We start from the raw sequence: 20,807 nt of genomic DNA, 5'->3' as shown, positions 1-20,807 counted from the left end.
TATGGAAAGTCCCAAATATATGAATGCTTATAACAGAGATTTAAGAAACACGTTAGGCAAGTCTTCTAAACTGAAGCCCGTCACACTGGCCCCAGTTTTTATACATCCCATAAGAGAGTCTTTAGGGTTTCTTGCATTGCTGCCTGGCATCATCTGACTGAGTAGAAGTGAATAGAATGAAGAATCTAACAAGAACCATATGCAGAAAGATGCATCTGTACTTCATGCACAGAACATACCTTACTGTACACTTAACAATTTTACTGCATAACGCTACCGATGGGCAAGATATTTAATCCAGAGAATTCCCTATTTGTGACGTAAAACCATGGCATTGCTCTGAAGTTTCATGGAGGAATAGCTTCCATTTCTGTTACTGAGAAATTAATTGTGGTTGTTTTATTATACATGACATGCACACAGTAAAACATTCTGTTTCCAAATACTACTGGCATCAAACTGAAGTCAAGATCTGAACATGTCTTAATTTACAGATAGGTTTGATTATCATGCAGCTGATCTACATATTTCACAATATCATCTCTGAAAGCTGAAATCCAGTTTATCCCAAATTTGCCTTGATCTGTGTGCAGTATTCACCCCTTGCATGAGACTCCCTTCTCCACACAGATGAACTCCTGCTCCCAACCATCATCTCTAATTTAAAGCAAACTCTCATATCATTATACAACCTGTAAAGCAATGCAATCCATTCCTTCGCATAATCACCTTACTTTGCATACAAGCAACGCTGATGAACCTGCATGCTCACTGCATAGCTGATCAGAAGATTTAGATGATAAATTATTTCCAAAAGCTGTGTGTGTATTGGTTTTATGATGCTTGGTTATCACTATTCCACATCATACCATCATGTAGTGCACTGGGAGTTAAAGAGTTAATGCTCCAGGTCCAGGTACCTGTCCTAGAAGAGAACTACATTTCCCAAAGGACTGTGTGCTGTTCTGTTACAGTTTCTGCTCAGAGGGAAAGATAAAACTGTTCTCTTATCAAGAGACACTCTCTTTTCCCTTCCTCTTGACCCAGCTACACATCTCGCCTCAGCATTAGAGTAAGGTCTTTGGTTTTTCAGACACTCTCTCTCATTTTATTTATTAGCCTCAATTCCAATTATATTGTATTATAGTGTGCTATCTTGCATTCCGATATCTTATTTAGTAAATTAGTTTGTTTCTCCTCAGATCGCTGCTGCTGCTATGTTTTTAGGCCCATCTCCCAGTCCTTTTCCCCTCTTCCCTCTCCTGGGGCATGGGTCCATGGGTTCCATAACCCCGCGAGTCAACTGGTTAGAACCGGGCCAAACCAGCCTGTAAACCACTGACTGTATTTTAAAACAGTGAGATTCTATTTACTGAAGACTCCTGAGCGCATGTAGAGGCAACTATTCTGCAAGGCGTAGTACTCTTCCATAAAAATCAATATGGTGGTCTCACCAAGAATTTGCAGTCTGACTGGGCCAATCTTAAACACTACCCTATTACTCTATGATTTCATTTGAGAATGCTCATTCTTCCAAGCAGTACACAAGTCTGTGACAAGCTACCAGGAAAAGTAGCTTTTACCTGCTCAGGAAACAAACAAACAAACAAACAGAAAAACCCTACAAAAACCAACCAAGTTTGTGCAATTCGTAGAACTTACCTTCTGCAAAACAAAGAGCTAATAGTATCCAAGTCTCCTCGACAGCAAAAATTAAAGGAAAAAAGGTTCTATTAACATTTTGTAAATAAAAATAAAAACAAACAAATAATGATTAAAAAAAAAAAAACAGAACACTACTGAAAACCATACATCAATTTAGTTTAAAACCAGTCACATACAGCTGAATAAATTTACAAGTAGGAACCTGGCTGCTAATAGAGAAATGGTTGCATTTTTGTTATCACATTTTTCATTCCTGAGATCTACTATTAACTGTAGGTTAAGTTGCCAACCGCTGCCTGAACCTGTGTTTATTTTTAAGCACACATCAGTTCTGCATATGTATCATCCAAAAAATAGCTCATGTTACAGCAGCCACAGGAAGGAAGCCTAGAGGCAGGCATTAGAACAGTTTACTTCTCACCCTCTGAAAATGAGATAAAGAATTTGAGGGCTGGACACGATGATATCTAACGGTCCTTTCCAGCCCCTACAGTTCTGTGATTCTGTGAATTCTAGCTATGCAGAGCACATTATGAGAGGACCAGATTCACTACCAGTACCTATGATACTGCATGCAAGAACAGAGCTTCTTGGAGTGCAAATCAAGATGTGAGATAAGTAGATGCGTGCCAGTTTGGAGTCCTTGCTGCTGACACTGACAGCATGTACTGACAGGACACAGGGTAACATTTAAACTAAAAGGGTTAATATTTAGATTGAATCTAAGGAAGAAATTCTTCACAATGAGGATGGTGAGGCAGTGGCACAAGCTGCCCAGAGAAGCTGTGGATGCCCCATCCCTGGACACGTTCAAGGCCAGGTTGGATGGGGCCTTGGGCAGCCTGATCTCATGGGTGGCAAGCCTGCTCATGGCGGGGGAGTTGGAACTAGGTGATCTTTAAGGTCCCATCCAATCCAAACCATTCTATGATCCTATGACACTCCTGTCTTCCCTATAAGCTATTAGGCAGGCAAAACTTCTTTTCTACAGAAGTTACAGACTGGAAATAAATTACAGATGAATCTTTAAGGAACTGGATTTATTTTAACTGTTTTCAGCAAATCCAGCTGTGTTGGAAAGGTATGGAAAAGAACTGACCCTCTGAAGCTCATGTCACCAGAGGAATTAAGATTAAAGTAGTCACTACAGCAGACATCCAAACTTCTGCACCCCACAACAGTAGAGTGACCATTTGCTAAAATAATAAACGATTTGGGTGAAGTTAAAACAGACATCTCTCTAGATGATCCCTATGAATCTATGAGCTTCCACAGAAGTTTGTGTTAACACAGTGAGACAAAAAGTAGAGAGAACACACAGTAACATGCTACTTGTGTAGAAAATACTTTCATATACATATCCTTCCCTGTCTTCTCAGTAAGGACCACTAAAAAAAGGAAAAACAATTAACTGACCTTTAAAAGATCATGATGTCTGAAGAATCCAGCTATCATATATTGAGGTTATACACCATACAGGAGATGAAGGAAGCAATTGCAAAGAGGACATTTGAAATTTTTAACTTGCACTGAAAGCTATTAGTTTCAGGAACTTTTTTTATTCCAGGACAGACACTGCATTCGACTGTTTGTTTGTGTAAGTCTTAACCAAACATAATAAAATATCTTAGTCAGGAGCTCTGACCAATAGCAACAAGCATGGCCAACTTCAGATCTATTTTTGGCATACCTCAAGAGTCAGTTGCTCAAAAATCATATTTGGGTACAAATATTTATAAATTACCATCCTGATGTGGTTAAGAAGGGGACAGAAAGCCTGGTCAGAAATGTCACATGTTGCAAAGAACTGAAATGAGATACAGAGGGCAAGGTTTACTATACTTAATGATCACATAGCATCCCTTCTGCTGACTTCCCTTCACACTAGAATTCCAGAAGTCAGCCAGATGGTAACAACTATTGTCTAATATGCACTAAAAGGGGAAAAAAACATATCATTTGCTTTGTCTAAAGTGGCTTAGAGAGTTGGAAGGGGACAGATCCCAATAAACTGACACATGACTGAGCAAACACATTTCCTTCTAGCACTGTTAACCCAGAGGATACAGAAACACAATGTTTGAGGTACCTGACACCAGCATAACTTTCAGTGTTAGGCAGCAGGATCTGTATTAGCTTTACAGGTATTTTCTAAATAGCTAACCTTCCAGCTTCTGGTTCTCTTTTTCCATTCGAAGCAACAGAATTTGCTGATGGATGGCTTTTCTCCAAAGACTTTGCAGTTCTTCTGAGTTTTTCTTCTCTCCAGTTTTATCTGTACCATCCTCATTCTGCAATACTAAAAGAAGAGGGTCTTCCTCCAAGGGTGGAGCAAGAGGGGATAACGGTAACAATTCACCTCCGTCATGACTATCTGCAAAGAATCAGAAAGCTATTAGAGGGAGGTCAGATTGTTTGACATGTCATGAAACTTTATGTCACAGCAGAACAAAAATAGCTGAGTTTCACGTTCAGCACTGAGACATTGATTCCAAACAGAGAGAAAATGCACTTCGGTAATATAGAATCATTTTAAAGTAAAGTGTGAGGGTCACACAGTACGTCAATGCATAAGCACAACTTCTCCCCTGGGAGGTTTTAGCAACGACACTGAAACAAACTGATCCCCCTTTTCCTCTCACATCTTCACATGCAGCAGCTCACTGTAGTACTAACTATTCAGCAACAACTGCTTGAAAGCACAAACCAACCTGGATGCTGCATCTTGGAAGCAGATTTGTTCATAGGTGAAGCTACCCGCAAGAATATTCTCTGCCTCCAGGAGATACGGCGAGGTGTGAGTGTGGCCCCCACTGCATTTAGAGATTCGCTGCTGCAGATGTTTGATGCTCTTTTCTTTCCCTCCCCATCACTGAAGGAAAAAGAAAAAGAAGAAAAAGAAGAAAAAACAACAGGTGGGGTGATCAAAGCAAGTCGCCTTTGGATTAAAAAAGAAAAAAAACAAAACGAAACAAAACAAAAATCTGCCTACTGAACAACAAAAACTGCAGAAGCATTTGCTGGAAAGCTTTAGAAGGCAGAGTGTGCTGTGTGTGAGCTTCACCGTGAACACAGAAGTATCCAACCTGTAGCACAGTGCTGTTAAGTTTGCTCAACAATACCACTGGGAAGAATTAATAACATTCACACAGTGCTCAATTGGAAGAGAAGAATAAAAGCTAAGTTTGTTAAAAGACAAGAAAACTTCAAGCAGGAGAAAAAAACGTTGTAATATTGAGCTGCTAAAACTTGCCTTGCCGTACATCAGTCTTACGCGTTTGATCTGATGTGATACCCCTAAAAGCACAGATGTTGCTTGAACAGAGCACAGTGCTCCATTTAGTGCCATTTTAAATGGCATGATGAGCTCACAGTATTCTATTGGAGGCAATGCTGTGCCTTTCTCTTACCTGCGGTTCAGGAAGTGGATGATCCACTTGCAAAAAGGGAGTCAAAAGTCCTCATGCTTTACCAGCATCTTCAGCTACAGGAACAACCTTTGCAAGGGGAGGCTCAGCTCCCACCACAGTGAAAAAATATCCTCTCCAATCACCAGGCAGAAACAGACTTACACAGTAATTTCAATAGTACCTTATGCTGCTGGAAGAAGCAAGGAGAGACTACAGGGAAGCTTTGCCAGAAGTTAATTTTAGTAGGGCACCAAGCACAACTCTCTGCTGACTATTACCAGAGGTAAGGATATTTAGCTTTAACTTCTTTAAGTACCTGAACCATTTTCAGAGATATTTCAGTATTTTGCACTTGAAGTAGTAAAGTAGGTGCACAGACCTAATACAGCAATGGGTACGTTGATCCTCTGTCGCATATCCTTCCACGCATTAGCAATGTGACACACTGATAACTTCAACTCCTCTTGTGTAAGGAGTGAGGTGCACTCACCAGCTGCTTTTTTTTTCCACTGAATAGTCAATGAACACAGAAGTCACCTGTAAGAGCAGCACTCTGGGACAGAGAGGACATACCAACCTCTTACAGAATAATAACAAGCTGAGAAACGGAAGTACTTATCTACCACAGACTAAACACAGTAGAGAGAACAAACATAATATATGGAATTGTATCTCCCCAGTGGTAAATCACTTTACTTGAAGGTGCCTACATTTGACAGAGCCCTTTGCTAAGTAGGTCTGAAGGTATCACTGTAGTTTGGAGTAGATAAGCTGAAGTCCCTCAGACTGCGGTTACACTGAAGAATGGGTATGGTATCTCAGGGAAATCCACCATCCCTGAAGGGAAAAGCAGCTGTATCATCACACCAGCAGCTGTACTCAGACCTTCATCCTGTGAAGAACTAACATGTTACAGAACAACGTCCATAAAAATAATTAGATGAAAGGAAAGCCCAGCAAATTGGGCATCTGCTATGTTTTTAGTGGTAAGTCAGTTGAAAATGACCAGTTTTCCAGCTGCAGCCATGCTCTCCACATTTGGCTTGCACAAAAAGTGAGACACCTACAAGGGAGGCAAGACCACATCTTATTGAAGTTTCAGCTACACCAGTCTACTAGCTACACCATACTGAGTGGCACATCTCATACTGAACACACTGCTAGGACGGACACACAACTAGGACAGACCTGTTCAGTGATCAGTGCTGTCCCTATGCTAGTGATCTACAGCAGCTCCATGATGTCCTTAAGCCTCAGCGAGCAAACTAAGCTCACTATTACACACAGGCATTAGACCCAGCTTTCACATCATTGGCGCAGAAATAACTGTGTTCTCAAGTTCACTTGCCCACACTTAGTCAACCACCTCTGCTTTCCCCTAAGAACACCACTATGGGCAACCAGCCCTGGATTACAGATAGCCCAAATTATTTGCTACTTTTTGTACTTTCTACAGCGCTTCAGTTCCCTATGCTTAACACTGCTGCTGGGTGGTCTCAATTGAGACCCCATGCTGTACGAACCAAAATAGAATCACTCAGGTTGGAAAACACCTTAAAGATCATCGAGTCCAAATAGCAAAAAAAAACCCAGCGACAATCTTCCTGGGCTAATTCTTACATAATGCAGGAGGAACTATTCTTTGTGCTAGATAAATACAGACTAGAAAATTAATTTTGAAACTGCTGTCTTCAAAAGATATCTCAGCCCACTGACTCCTGGAAATATATTGAGTTTGGGTATGTTAATCCTAAGAACTCATGTTTTTATAAATAAGAAACAAAACTGCTACTCACCATTTCAAGTCTTACATGCCACATGTTAGAACACAAAAATTAAGTTATTCCAGGGCTTACTAAGCAGAAGCTATGCCAGTAGTAAAAGAAAACTCAATTTCTACTGCCACGTACAAAAATCTGCATTTGACTGGTGCACTCCTAAATGGGCAGTCATTGGAGCAGCGTTCAATTTACAGTAGTAAAATTTACAGGAAAGTCGGAATAAGTTGGCTACCTTGTGCTATGGAACTAGGTTGTTTAAAGCTGTTTGAGACATTCAAATCCCGGAATTCACAGTAGGATGCATCAGTCATATGTGCTACCTCATGGAATGTGCAAATCACACAATTCTTAGGCTTTTCATTTCCTGTTAGATCATACCTACCAAAATTCCCGTGGCATTTTGAGCAACTACTGAGCACTTCCTCTTTCTCTGATGAGTGATCAGACAACCCACCTTGTATGCAGTACAGGGCAAGGGCACCAGGGAAAAAGAAATGTAAGAAACGTGAGACAGAAAGAGAGCAAAGTTTCCTTATTTCTACTTAGAAAGAAAGTAAGAAGAACAAAAGATCAGAAGGTGTGAAACAGTACAGAACAAAAGCAGGAAGAAATTGGAACAAAATGTAATATCACCTATCATGTGATAAAATGGTTCAGAAGGTTGGTGCAAGAAACTAATGCATTAACTCAGTTACATATTTCCCACCTTGAAAACATGACTTGCACAATGCTTATCTATAGACTTTTCTATCTCCCATGCCTAAATTTCATTGTCTGGCTTCACTCTTGACTGAACTTGAAAGAAACCACATTACTTCTGGTTTTTAAAGTAATAGGAATTTAAGAGTCAGGCAGGCATGTAGGTGCTCTGCTCAGACAGGCCAACAACACCTCAGAAAGTTTTTCTAAACAAGGGTGCTTTACCTGAGCATTCTTTTATCTGTTCCCTGCTAAAAGTAGAGATTTCTTAATGTCAGCAGAGAGACTAAAAGTAAGTGCAGCTCCAAAGCAGTGACAACAGCAACAAAAACATAACTCCAGTTCAGCCATAGCTACCTGAAAGTGGAGCAGAGTTTTCACTGCCTCCCAACATGGGGTAAAGAAGACTTTCACAACTTTCTTGTCAGGTTATGGATATCAAACGTCAAACACGCAGAGGGTAAACTCTTAAGAAAAGACCATAAAGACCCTGTTTTGACAACACACAGGCTTAAACATCAAAATGGGACATGTTCTGTGAGGTTATCTAGCAGAAATAGTCAATCATTAATTCCAGTTTTCAATGATACTTTCCACTTCAAGAGAAACTGCTACCTAAAACTCAAGGAATTCCGTAACTGCTGCAAAACTATGGATTATAGAATCTAGACACTGGGGCAAGGCAGAAGATGGATATTTCTTACAACAACAAGAAAAAAAAAAAAAAACAAAACAAACAAACACATACCACACAATTCAACTACATTCTGCAAGTTACTGTCCTAGTGCAATCTACCCAGAACACCAAGAAAAGCTGCCAGTTACAGTATGTGCAGTCTCAAAGCTATACAATACAGGAGTTCAGACTGTCAAGAATTTTTCTCCAACGCAGTGTGGCTAGGACACACTTATGAATGCATAGTCACTGTAACTATTCTTAGTGAGGAAAATGCACTGAGGTTTTAATTAGGGTTCCTAACAGTTGAACAGCTTGCCATTCTTCATCTTGTAAAGAGCTGTCACATTTCACTCTATTTCATCTTAACTTACATTCACTGGAAAACACTAAGAAAACCTCACGCTGGGCCTGGTACATGTTGAGCCTTGTTCTCTATCAGGAGAGCAGGCAGCTCTCTCAGGAGAACAGCATCGAAAAACCATAAAAGATTTGAACTTTCTCTCCTGCACAAACTCAGTGGGATGATAAGATACTTTGATTGACACATCTGCAGGCTAAATGGGGGAAAGTCTAAAGAGTTTAACAATCATGGGTTGGAAAATACATTTCATTCTCCACTAGTCAATTAAAATGAGGGTTGGATTACCTCAGTCACTTAAAATATGGGGATCACTTGTTTAGCATGCATTTTTGACTATATTTGTAAAATTCACTTCACTAAAATAAAACCTACAAGCTGACAATGCTGAATTCACCCTCAACTACTGTAATTTCCTTATCATAGCAAGTTAGGTGTAGCTGTTCCCAGAAAGAACCAAAACTAATGAGATGCCATTTTCACAACAGGTTTTACACAAATTCAAACTTAAATGTTATCAGAAACCTGTATACTATGAAACCTAAGCAGAAGGAGGGTTTTCTTATGGAAATTGCTCTTAATTTGAAGATCTTCACAACTCACAGTTCAAAACACCACTACTGTGAAACCCAGTATTAGTAGCATGTACAGCCAAAATGAAAAAGAATAGTGCTTCAGATATTTCATCTTGGCATTACCTGGCATTAAGTATTGTTTTTATCAACACCTACATTCCCCAAATTCAGAACACTGATAATATTAATAGATCCGTCTGCCCACAAAAACTGACCCAGGAGTTGGTTCAGCTTCAACTAAGTCTGCTAACTGAAGGGAGCACAGGAACAAAGCTGGACTGGAACTCAAAAAAAAAGTAATGTCAAGGTAGTCTGTAAGAGGTTATTTTTTCACCATTTCTTGCACACCTCAATTAGCAGTCCTTAGTTTCTGCTACTTCTACTAACCCACTTGCTGCTTAGTGTAGTATTACTTCAATCTAATAGGGAATGAAAAATCTAGGTATATAGTTTGCTTATTTATTGACTATTATTGGACACAAGGTGTACAACAAGTGATATTAGAAGTCTACTTGTACAAGGATGTGTTGACAATTTCTCCTCAAATTTCAAAAGCGTACACTGCTTACTCTTCATTCATTTGTGCTTGAACAGAAAGGTAGAATCACTTAAAAAGTTACTCCATCTTCAAAGATGTGACACATTACTAAGACTGGTTTGGAAAAACTGCCCAACTAATGATTGGCTTATATTATCCCCATATTAAGATAAGGAATCTAGATAATATACCATTTATTTTTTAAAAGCTGTGGACTTAAGGTGATGAAGAGAATGGGCACTGCTTCTGCCATTAAGGCAATGCAACCTTCCTGTATGGATGTCTCACCTTATTGTACTCGCACACTAGTTAACTCTCCTGGAAAGACCAGAACTGTGGAATCCTCCCACTACGTGTTTCATAGTTGTCTCTGTGTTACGAGTTTCTGGCTGTATGCTGTTCATGCTGTTACAGATAGGAGACCAGGAAGAGACATTATAAATGTCGGAAAAAGTATGGTAGGATACAGTGTGCTTAAAGAGAAGATATAAATTTTCTATTTTGCTATTATGACCTGTGTATTATTAGAGATGACAAACTTAAATGATACCTTAGGCCCATGTTTAGGTCAACTGCCTCCCATTAATTGGTATATTTATTTAATTCCTTTAAAGAACCAACAAAAGCTGGGGTACGTGGGGTGTGCTTGGTGCGCCTCCAACACTTGCTGTGCAAGGCCGTTGCCATGACAACCACTCAGAGGCCATTATCAGCAAGGTACGACATCCTGAGGCCTACCTTCTCTGCCAGAAAGTTTTAGCTACAAACTTATTTCTGACAAACGTTCATTGCAAACTCAGTTGCTCACGACCTTGGGACGTTACACCTGCAAACCCAGCAGGCATAAAAAAGGATGCCTGAGAGGGGATCCAGGTCATTACTGCTGTTTGCTGGTTCAAGACCGTCACCCCTGGATGAACACATTCACTCTCCACCATTCCATCTCCAGCACTGTGAGCTGACACTGGAACTCCTTGAATCAGATCAGTGATTTCTTTTCCGCCCATCTCTCTGCCACTCTTGTTCTTTCTCCAGTTCTCTCTTCACTCCTATTCTCTCTTAAAAGTTGTTAAGTAATTGCAAGACCTATTTCAGTTTTCTAAATGCCATATCTTGTAAAGTTGCTAAGTTGTCAGGTTGTTAAATAATTGTGAGACATTTTGGTTCCTTAAGGTCGCATAGTTCATCTGCACAGCAAAAGACTGATTGTAAGTGATAAGATGCTATCTTAGAAAGCTGTTTAGTTTAGCCATGCAGCTAAGATAGAATTAATTGTTATAGTGCCAATATTTTGGGGATAATTGCTTATCAATATTTTGTGATAACTGTAGTATATAGATTCTCACTGAAACTGATAATTGTGTGTGGACCTCTGCATACTGTTTTATCATAATCAGATCAGGGGTATTTGTGGATCTGGCAACCCTTTCCCTCCCCTTATGGGCAGGGCTTTACAATTCCTTACAGCCTTTCCTAAACTGGAGATGACAAATTAACGTGAGCAAGTTTAATGAAACTGCATTCCACAAAGTGAAGAAGATTTTATTAGACATCCCTGAAAACTTCCATACCCATCTCACAATTGAAACCCCCACATAACAGAGTCCTGACGCATCCAAAAACAAGGTCTCATCAACATTTGTTTGCGTTAAGAGTGTAATCTACTGTTACTTTTTCAGGGAGAAATGGTCACATGAACATATTCTACAACCCCAGAAGTTCCTGCTGGAAATGGTCAGAGGACAACCACATAGAGATGAGGAGTAGCAGAAACCTGAGAACAGTTCAGTGTACAGAAATAAACAGTGGCTGTCAATGTACAGACTGAAGTAGTCATTGACAGAAGAGAAATACAGAGGCCAGCAACTGGCAAAAAACCATCATGAAATATAAAAACTACAGTTACACCTTACTCACTATGGGCCTACTTCAGAAGAATAATCCGTAAGCAGTTTCCTTAAGCACCATCCTGAAGGAGTGCCTATTCTTTATACTTAAAAGGTACGAATTTCATCCGGATTCAGATGTCAGAAAGTTCTTGTATCTTGGCTTCTTCCTCACTCACCTTTAATTGGAAGTCCCTTGCCAATTCTCCCTAGAAATATCACAGCTAGTATTCATTCAGCTAACTCGACGTTCCCCTTTCCCCATATACATCCCGCATTAGTGCTGCACTCGTCTCACTTTGCTCTTTTCTCATTTTCATATGCCAACAATTACAGCCACACATGCTGGTGTGCATTCAGCAGAGAAAGCATCCAATTGGCATCACACTCCTAAAAAACTGCATTTCAAGCGACAAACCAATGCAGCTGATTTGCAACACCATAAAAGAAACAGGACGCAGCTCCTAGATGTCAGCAGACAAGCCTCAGTTCTTAACAGGCTTTTTTGGCCAAAAGCCTATTCATCGGTGCAAATCAGTGTCAAGTACTTAGGAAGTGTGTTAGAAATGCAGGAGCACAAGGCAGAGTAGGAGGGATCCCACACGTTGCATTGCACTGGGAATCCTGTTGTTAAGCCATTGGCAGTGAAGAACTAGGCAGGAGACAATGCTCTCACCTCTTGGAAAGGTCACTTTCTGAGTGCTGGAGCAACCTTCCTGAGCCCTGGTAAAAGGTTTTCAGGAAAGAAGGGGCAGAGAGAGAGGAAGGGAGACCAGGTGATGCAGATTCACTCTCACTGTGAAAGCGCTGAATCCCAACAATAGGACTGTGCAGGCAATAAGAGAACATAGCAGACATGTCAGCATGGAATCAGATACATCAGAATATCCAAATTAAAAACACTGGCCAAGTACCTCCTTTTGACTTACAGTAACTTTGCTTCCTGGAAAATGAAGCATACCAGCTGCGCCACTGCAGTTTTCACAATGACACTGATTTTATTGTTACGTTCGATTTATTTCAAGAAACATTTTGATAGCGATGCACAGCAGGCAGAAAACCTTATTTTTTCAGTCTTATTATTCTCAAAGGGAAATCCAGAAAGATAGTCTCTGAAACGCTCATAAAATAGCCTTAGAAAATTGCCTCCAATAACATGAATCGCATTGTGGGTTCTGTCCTCCCACATTTCCTGCTTTCAGAAATAATTTTAGCCAACTGCTAGAAGTTGAAGTAGATATTATTTAAATGCAATATTTTTTGAATGATTTTTGAAATTTTTGTTCAGTATTTTAATCGAAGAAGACAGTCCTCCCATACAGTTAAACATTACTTAAAAAGAGGATGTACAACGTACTGGGGAGACATTAAAATCAATTCAGTTTCTCTTACTTAACATTTTGATTAATCCTGAGTAAGAAACGGGAGAGTGAAAACCCCAACCTAGAGCCATGCTGTTACAAAGCAATTTGGACTGAAAATCTTCTGACAGTGCAAATTAATCGGCGACTTCTTGAAAGTTATTACGAAGAAGTGAAGTCAGCAAGTCCTTCAGGATTTCCTGTTTGCATACAACATGGATGGTGAAAAAAAATACCAAAGCTTATCTCAGCAAAACAAAACAAAAAAAACCCCTCATTATTTATCTCTTTAGAAACAAAGCATAACATGGCTGTTTCAACTCCTCTTTCAAGCCTTGCTTGAAAGTTTCTTACAATTCACCTCTTCCATTCTCTTAAAGAGAATAAAATCATTCGCTTTTCTCTACAAGCTGATGAGGCATTCCCACTGAAATTTTAATCTAGACAACAAGTAAGCAATAAGTGATTATTTAATGTCATTTTTAGAAAGAGCCTCTGAAAAGTTTAAGTTGCAGCCATGCACTGCAACAGATGAGCAGTCTGGAGAGAGTGCTTTTCCAGCGTAGAAAATATAGCCTGAACTGTAGAATGGCTTTGGTTGGAAGGGATCTTCATGATCTTAATCTCACCCAGTTCCAACTCCCTGCCATGTGCAGGGCTGCCACCCACCAGATCAGGCTGCCAGGGCCCCATCCAACCTGGCCTTGAACACCTCCAGAGATGGAACAGTCACGGCTTCTTGTAAAGAGTCTATATTATAAAGGTTTTAGAGTTTGCCTGGTGACTTACTGATGAAGGTAGGCAGGATAGAGGTAGAGAAAGTTAAGCAAATCTGAGTAGGTCTACAGTGAACTACGGGGACCTTTCCTGACCAAGCAAAAGAACTCTGCCTGGCTCCTGAAGCAGAAGGATCCCACATGACATTAGCTGGAGAGCTTCCAAACAGGAAGGGGAAAGAAGTTACAGAGGGAAACTCCTGTAGAAGGCAAACAGCAAAACTGCATGCCTCACAGTTCAGAGGCGGCGTTTAATCCTTAAGTCCTTTAGTGGGATTCTTCAGTAGTTTTAATTCTGGACATACTTTCCAGAAGCCTGGCTAATACAGCAACTAGCACTCAAAGCTGCCAGCACTTATTTCATCCCAGCGTAAAACCTCAAGCTACAGCCTCAGCAGTTAGAAGTGCTGAGGATCTCTTCTCTGGAAAGCCTGCCTGTGGCACAGCCAAAAGGCTCAAGCTCAGAGCTGGCAATAAGCAGACACACAGATCAGCACCCAGCCTGGCTATCTATCCACTGGCTTGTTGCTTCCCCCAAGTCACTAACTTGGGGATCAGCCAGTTACTGCACCAAGATATTCAGAGGTGAAGAAGACAAGCTGAAAGTAAAGTAATAAACCCAGAGCAGCAAAGAAGCAGCTCACATCAGAAGCTGGTGTGCTGACACAGCAGATGGGACTTACCTTGTTGGCTCGATGCTGCTCTGCCGCAGCAGTGGGGAGCGGGCACTCAGGGACCGGCCGTTCTGGAAGGTTATCCGCCTCCGGGAGCTGGAGGGAGGGTGGCTGAAGGTGTGCGCGCGTCTCCTGAACTGGGGGGAGTCCGAGTCCTCCTCGGGAAACGGCTGCCAGGCTGAGGACACCGGGGATGCTGGAGGAGTGGTCGGTGGAGAGTCACCCGGAGAAGCGTCCTGGAAGGAAGCACTGGAGGAGTGAGGCCTGCAGGAGCTCGCCTAGCCGCACCGGCCACACGCAGCATTGGGGCACCGGAGCCTCTCCACCCTCTTGGTCACAGCCTATTGTATGCTAATTATCACCCAAAACAGACATCCTTTGGTAAGTCACGCTGAGACCTCAGCGTACTTCTTGGAGGGGAAAAAAAAAAAAAAAAACAACCAACCAAAAACGGAAAGAGAAAAGAGGAATAAAAATTTATATACTATGCAAAAATCATACTGATTATTCCAGGCCTCCTCTTAAAGGATCAGCATCCCAGCTACTGGGCTTGGGGCTCTTTCAGGAGAAAACAGGGACTGAAAAGACTGGGGAAACTGCTGTGAGCTGTAGCTTCCTCGACATATCGTGAGCATGCTTCCTGTACCGTCACAGCCATATCCTGGAAGAGAGCCTGTTATTACACAGCCACCTTGTGAGTAACTGTGGCAGGAAAAGCATAACAGAATCTCCATCTCCTGGGAAAAACAGCAACCAATCCCAGCACGAGGTCAGAGGAAGAAGGTTGAAAACAGGAAATAAAATGAAAGTGAACAGCGTTTCTCCCCCCTGGTCCCCATAGAGCATCCCCAACAGATGTTTTTAGGTCAGCATTTTAACTTCCCTAAAGCAACTGTTACTTACAGAAAGGATTCCTCACCTTCAGAGAATTTCCTTACATTGAGATATGACCATTTACAATGGGCTCAGCAAAGCTGAACAAAAATTCCCTGCTTTTCGTAAAAGCAAAGGAAACATTGGAAAAATACCCCAACCACCACCAGTCTGGCAATCAAACAACAGATTAAAGCCGAAGCTCCAAAACAACATATATGCCAGCTTTCCTACAACCTCCACCCCCCAGTGGAAACTCTTATTTGAGTTTAGTAAATTGATGTGCTTTGTGCTACTTCGTTCGAACTGAAAAAAAGAGGCATGCTCATGCTTCATTATCACCCATGCATGACAGTGTGCCCATTTGAACTAAGCTCCTTACGCACTTTGTCAGAAGCAAGGCTGTTACAGCGCTCAAAGCTGTCCACGCTTCCCAAGCGGCCTCGCATTCTGTTGGCTCCCTGCAAGAAAAAAAAAAGAGTGAATAATTCAGAACATCTGAGCTGGCTTGAACACCAGGTTCAGAAAACCTATGGACATTTGTACTGCACCCTGCACTGCAGCTATCAGATGCGCTTGACATGGAATAAGTTCTCTGAGATCATAGCATATCTAGAGATCTCAGACAAATTAAGTCTACCTGGGGAAAAGGAGAGAAAGCACTACAACTGACTAAGCGCTCTTTGGCACCAAATCCAACCAAACAAGGTTGGATATGAGCAAACCTTTTCAATGGCAGTGAGGTTAGCACTGAGGCAAAGCTGACAGAAATTGGCATTAACAGATCTTGGCTGAACCTGTTCAGAGTCATCTGGTTTCACAGAAAGACGTTACAAACCAGCAGTGCTTTCTACTTCCTTCTTCAACACCCACAAAACATAGGCAACATTTACTGTTGGACACTACTGCCTGCTAAAGTAAGTTGTTTCCACCACTTTAACAGGAAAAAAAAAAAAGTCTGGGTTTTGGAAATAACATAGAGAGACACAGGGCACAGTAGCTCTTCTCAGTATTTCTGCAACTTAGAGAGGAAGTTTTGTCAACATTAGTAATGTTTATTTAGCCAACTTTTCCCTGGTAAGGTTTATTTTCATTTTCAAGACTTAGAGTGCCCCTTAAGTACATTATCCCACTTAAGCTCATTACCAGTGAATGCTCTGCCTGAAGGGGATCTCTTCACTGACCCTCACAATAAACAGGAGCAAAGGATAACTTGGAAGTTCCTTACTAGATTTAAAAGCATGTTTTTGGCACTCTAAGAAAGGCTTTCTGATTCAGAAGAAACAACAACAAAGGTTAGCACAGCATGGGCTATAGTAGAAATGTGTTCAGAAGGTCAAAAAGAGGTCATATTTATTTTTTCTGAGATAACGTGTTAGGAAACCACAGCCTGTTTTCAGTTCAAACCTGACAAAAACAAGATAATTCCAGCAAAACAAACAAGTGAAAAAGTGGCGTTCCTCTGGGAGAAAGAGATGCCAGAGCACAAAACCCAGCATGTTTCCCTGCGGTGAGTGGTGAACAGTTACTCATTCGAGTAGCTTAAAATGCCATTTGATGGTATTCATCCTAGCTATGAAGCCATTCACTTCAGAAGTCTTCTTAGGTATCTGAATACCATATAACTACTTCTAATTGGGTAAGACAGAGGCTGCTTATGTCTCACCTATATATATATATATATATATATATTTAATATATATATTAATATATATATATTAAATATATATATATTTAAAAATGCAATAAGATGCTGTATACCAATTTTATAAGAACTGACTCTCTTTCCTATTCTCTTTGTTAATACTTACACTTTAAAACAAAGATGGTAAGTCATGTACAATTAGCATTCCATGACATTAATACCATGTAACTGGAAGCTGGCTTAAGGAAAGAACAAACAAACAAACAAACAAAACAAAAATACACTACACTAATGGGTATTTGGTACCTAAATACCTTTAGGAATTAGCTGTGACCTATCAGACTTGTTATAATAGTCTGATGAAGAGTAAGAACTATAAAACAGCCAGTATACAACACATGCACGCATGTATCACACACAGAATGCACACACATGCTGTACGGAAACAATCATATACTCAGAGAATCATCAAATGTCCCCCAGTTGGGAAGGACCCATAAGGATCATTGAGTCCAACCCCTGATTTCACACAGGACAACCCAAAAATCAGACCCTAAGTCCAAACAGCATTGTCCAAACACTCCTTGAACTCCGACAGCTTGGGGCCATGACCACAGCCCTGGGAGCCTGTTCCAGTGTCCCACCATCTACTGATTACTTGATTTAACCAAATTAATAGTGGCTGATCTACACTGTAAATTATTTTTCTAGTTCTTACATTGTGTGACCTTTAAATGGATCAGCAATGATGAACCCCTCCATGCATCACGATCCACTGCAACATGATGCTGTTCCTGATTTCTAGCAGTTACAAGCAAAAGATGAGACAATCTTCCTCCTAACAGCACGTCTTCTTCACAAACAGGCAAACTTAAAATGGCCCCAGTGTGGATTTGGGTGTCCACTGCTGTTAAACTACATCACAGACTGAGGGTGGATCCTTGTGCTATAGAACACAGCACAGTGGCCCTGCTGAGAAAGGAGCATACTGTATCAGAAACAGCAATCGAAGAGTATCTCCCTTCTGAGATATTTCAACTCAGCAGTGCACTTCTCATAAAAGATTTTTCCTTCACATAATACAAATGCTGTGTCCTTACATGGCCAAGCTGCTTTTCTGGGTTACTCCCAGTGACGTATGCTGTTTCCACAACCACTGCAGAGTTCATACCCCACTGCCAGAGTTAGATCACTTTCCAGTCACACGTCCTTTAGACATGAGAAAGAAATCAGACTCAGCACAGGCGTGACTGTAGCTGTCATCAACTGATGGTATTTCAGACTGATGAAATTATCCAGATCTTCTGAACATCATCTCTCTTTTGCTCTCTTTCTATATTCAGACCAAATTCCAAGTGTGTAAAATTTGCTACAAAACATAACCCAGATTTGACCAGGTGAGTATTAATTGTAGAGTCACTCCGAGGTCAAATTCACTCTTCACCTAAGTACAAGCCATTCTAAAGCTTCACCCTGGCAAATAATGTTTTGATTTCTTAACATGGAATATCTGTGATATCTCAGGATTGCAGGTTACTTTATGACATGCTCATAAGGCTGCAGGACAAGTGCAACTTAGGCCTTGGTGGCACAGTACTACGATACTTTTAAGACTATTAGCAGAAGGAGCTCAACTTCACTGCTCGAATTATATTTGGACCTCACCATTTGTATCACAGCTCTCTGCCCCTTCTGCCTAGTGACTCACAGGACACATCCCTCTGTTACTTCTCTATATGCCTCTCCACTGCATGTAGACAAGGGGCAAAACCTGCAATTCAGACTTTTTCTTTAAAAAGCTAATTAATATAAGAGATTTCCAGTAATTATCCACATTGTACCTGACTAGCAACACTGATATGAGGAGCAATACTTTTTTCCCCCTTTTCTTAAACAAATTGATTTTTTTTTCCTACAAAAGGACCCCTTAGCTACTACTTTCCAAAGATTGTTAATAACCAACATGAGCTTTAGCTATGAGAAGCAAGGTGTTAATTCTCAGTTTAGAAAATGCTCTAGTTTGTGTAGGTGCATTTAATCACTTAAAAAGCAATATACCCCTTTATAGGATATAACCATTCTGATTCTTTTTGTACTTCTGAAGCAACATCTCTGACGTTCCTCAGCTAATTCAATTGCCACCTGCAAGAATGCTAATCATTCAGAAATTTGCCTTTTCTATTTGTTTGTGTGGCCTTACCATAAGCTTTCTAGCATAGTTAAGACACCATCAGCACTGTCAGAACCTTCACATTTCAAAATGGTCATCTAACTTCATCACATATTTATTAAACTGAAGCCATAAAACAAACAAACAAACACAAATCCGACAGGACTTTACTGTCAAGGATATCTGGGAGAACTGCTGACAACGTTCTGTTAATCTTACCCTTGAGAAGATATTTTCCAGTGAGCTAGTCAAGGATTTCTTGGCCTTGTTTTTCAGAACGTCAAGTTTAAACCTGCCACCACTGGTAGTGTTTTCTGGAATCACACTGTTAGACGCAGTCTGTTGATATGAGCAAGGACACAGTTCAGCTCAGGCAATTGTTTTCGCAACTGCAGACCTCCAAAGACTAGAACTAAACCAAGTTACATAATAGACAATACATCCCCATTTTTTATTTTAAATATAAATTAAAAAAAAAAGAGTTAAAGGCATGTTCTATCCCTGTAGGGATATCTTGAAAAAGCATACACATTTAATAATATTGATATACATTTCCTTTGCCAGGTAAAGTAGTAGTTCAGACTGACACCAATGCCCTCTTAATTCTGATTTTGTTCTCCCTAGAAATGACTTTCTGAGAATGGGTATCGGGAAGGAAGGAAGGAGAAGGAGGACAGAAGTGGTATCCTCGCACTGTAAAGAACCAAACATAAAAATAATTGCTTGTCTTCTTCTCTCTCTTCCTACTCCTAAGCACAACCCAGTAAATTAAATCAAATTACTTCTTTTTCCACCACCTTCTCTCAATTACAATACTCGGTTTCAGCTATCCCTGATGAACTCCAGCAGCGACCTTTCTGGTACTAAAAGATACACTTGAATATGAAGGGGAGGAGAGAGAGGAATCACATGAAATCAAGCTTTACCGATGGAGCTTCACCAATGTGAATGTGTGTTTTCTGCTTAGCTTCACAGAGTTGGCGTAGATGTAGGATCACAAGTTCATTTTCTTCCTGGTCATTCTCAGGCTTCATTTTCTGTTAGTAACAGAACAAAGAAAAGAAAAAAATTAGTCTTTGGAGTCATTGTTTGCTTATTTTCACTTCCATATGTATACATTCTTTGAAGGTAATACATTGACACTCCAGGTGCCAAAGTGCACAATGAATGAGTCATGTTACATCATCATTTTGTGTGCCTTCATACTCACAAGTAAAATAGACCAAAAAAGTCCATATAGAGAATGCTGCAGGATGTGGAGGGGAGGGGGGGGCCTTAACACTATACATTTTGTTTTCAAAGGTTGTCTACTATTGTCTAAGCTTATAAATGGAAAAAAAAAACCATATAAATCAAACAGGCATTCCCTTCTTGAGGCTGCTAGAAAGCAGAGTAGCCTTTGGAAGCATGAATTACTATATAGGTCACTCACTTGAGTACATTTGCTCGCACCAAAACTTTGCCTCAGAATTTAGGTCAAAAGAGAGCTTCCGAAAATGCCAACCAGTTGCCTGATACCCATATATTTCACCTGCTCTCAATTCATTCTCACATCACTTTCAGGTAGAGTAAAATGTTTACAGATGAAGAATTAATTTTAGACATGAAATATCCTCTGGTTAAGAACAGAAGTCTCAGCAGACTTGGGAACCAAAACTTGTCCGAGAGCAACGTATCACGCATTAGGTTAGGTTAAAGCATACTATTTCAGTATGAT

At 40.5% G+C, this 20,807-nt stretch overlaps 1 protein-coding gene across 3 annotated transcripts in view; it reads right to left on the bottom strand.

Moving 5' to 3' along the window:
• TBC1D4 (TBC1 domain family member 4) overlaps positions 1-20,807 on the bottom strand; it is a 107,354-nt gene that overhangs the window by 13,887 nt on the left and 72,660 nt on the right. Inside the window, exons 7-14 of one of the 3 annotated variants that reach the window (XM_015277031.4) lie at positions 20,017-20,127; positions 19,310-19,429; positions 15,662-15,736; positions 14,412-14,638; positions 12,268-12,417; positions 4,377-4,537; positions 3,830-4,039; positions 1,663-1,665 (exon numbers count right to left, since the gene is read on the bottom strand). In XM_015277031.4, coding sequence (XP_015132517.2) covers positions 1,663-1,665; positions 3,830-4,039; positions 4,377-4,537; positions 12,268-12,417; positions 14,412-14,638; positions 15,662-15,736; positions 19,310-19,429; positions 20,017-20,127 — 1,057 coding nt within the window. The remainder of the gene's footprint in view (positions 1-1,662; positions 1,666-3,829; positions 4,040-4,376; positions 4,538-12,267; positions 12,418-14,411; positions 14,639-15,661; positions 15,737-19,309; positions 19,430-20,016; positions 20,128-20,807) is intronic. The other 2 variants (XM_015277035.4, XM_015277042.4) reach the window with 2 other exon arrangements.

Source organism: Gallus gallus, chromosome 1, assembly GCF_016699485.2.
Source record: "Gallus gallus isolate bGalGal1 chromosome 1, bGalGal1.mat.broiler.GRCg7b, whole genome shotgun sequence".
Lineage (NCBI taxonomy): Eukaryota > Metazoa > Chordata > Aves > Galliformes > Phasianidae > Gallus > Gallus gallus.
The sequence above is the reverse complement of the archived record's forward strand: the minus strand, read 5'-3'. Positions and strand labels throughout refer to the sequence as shown.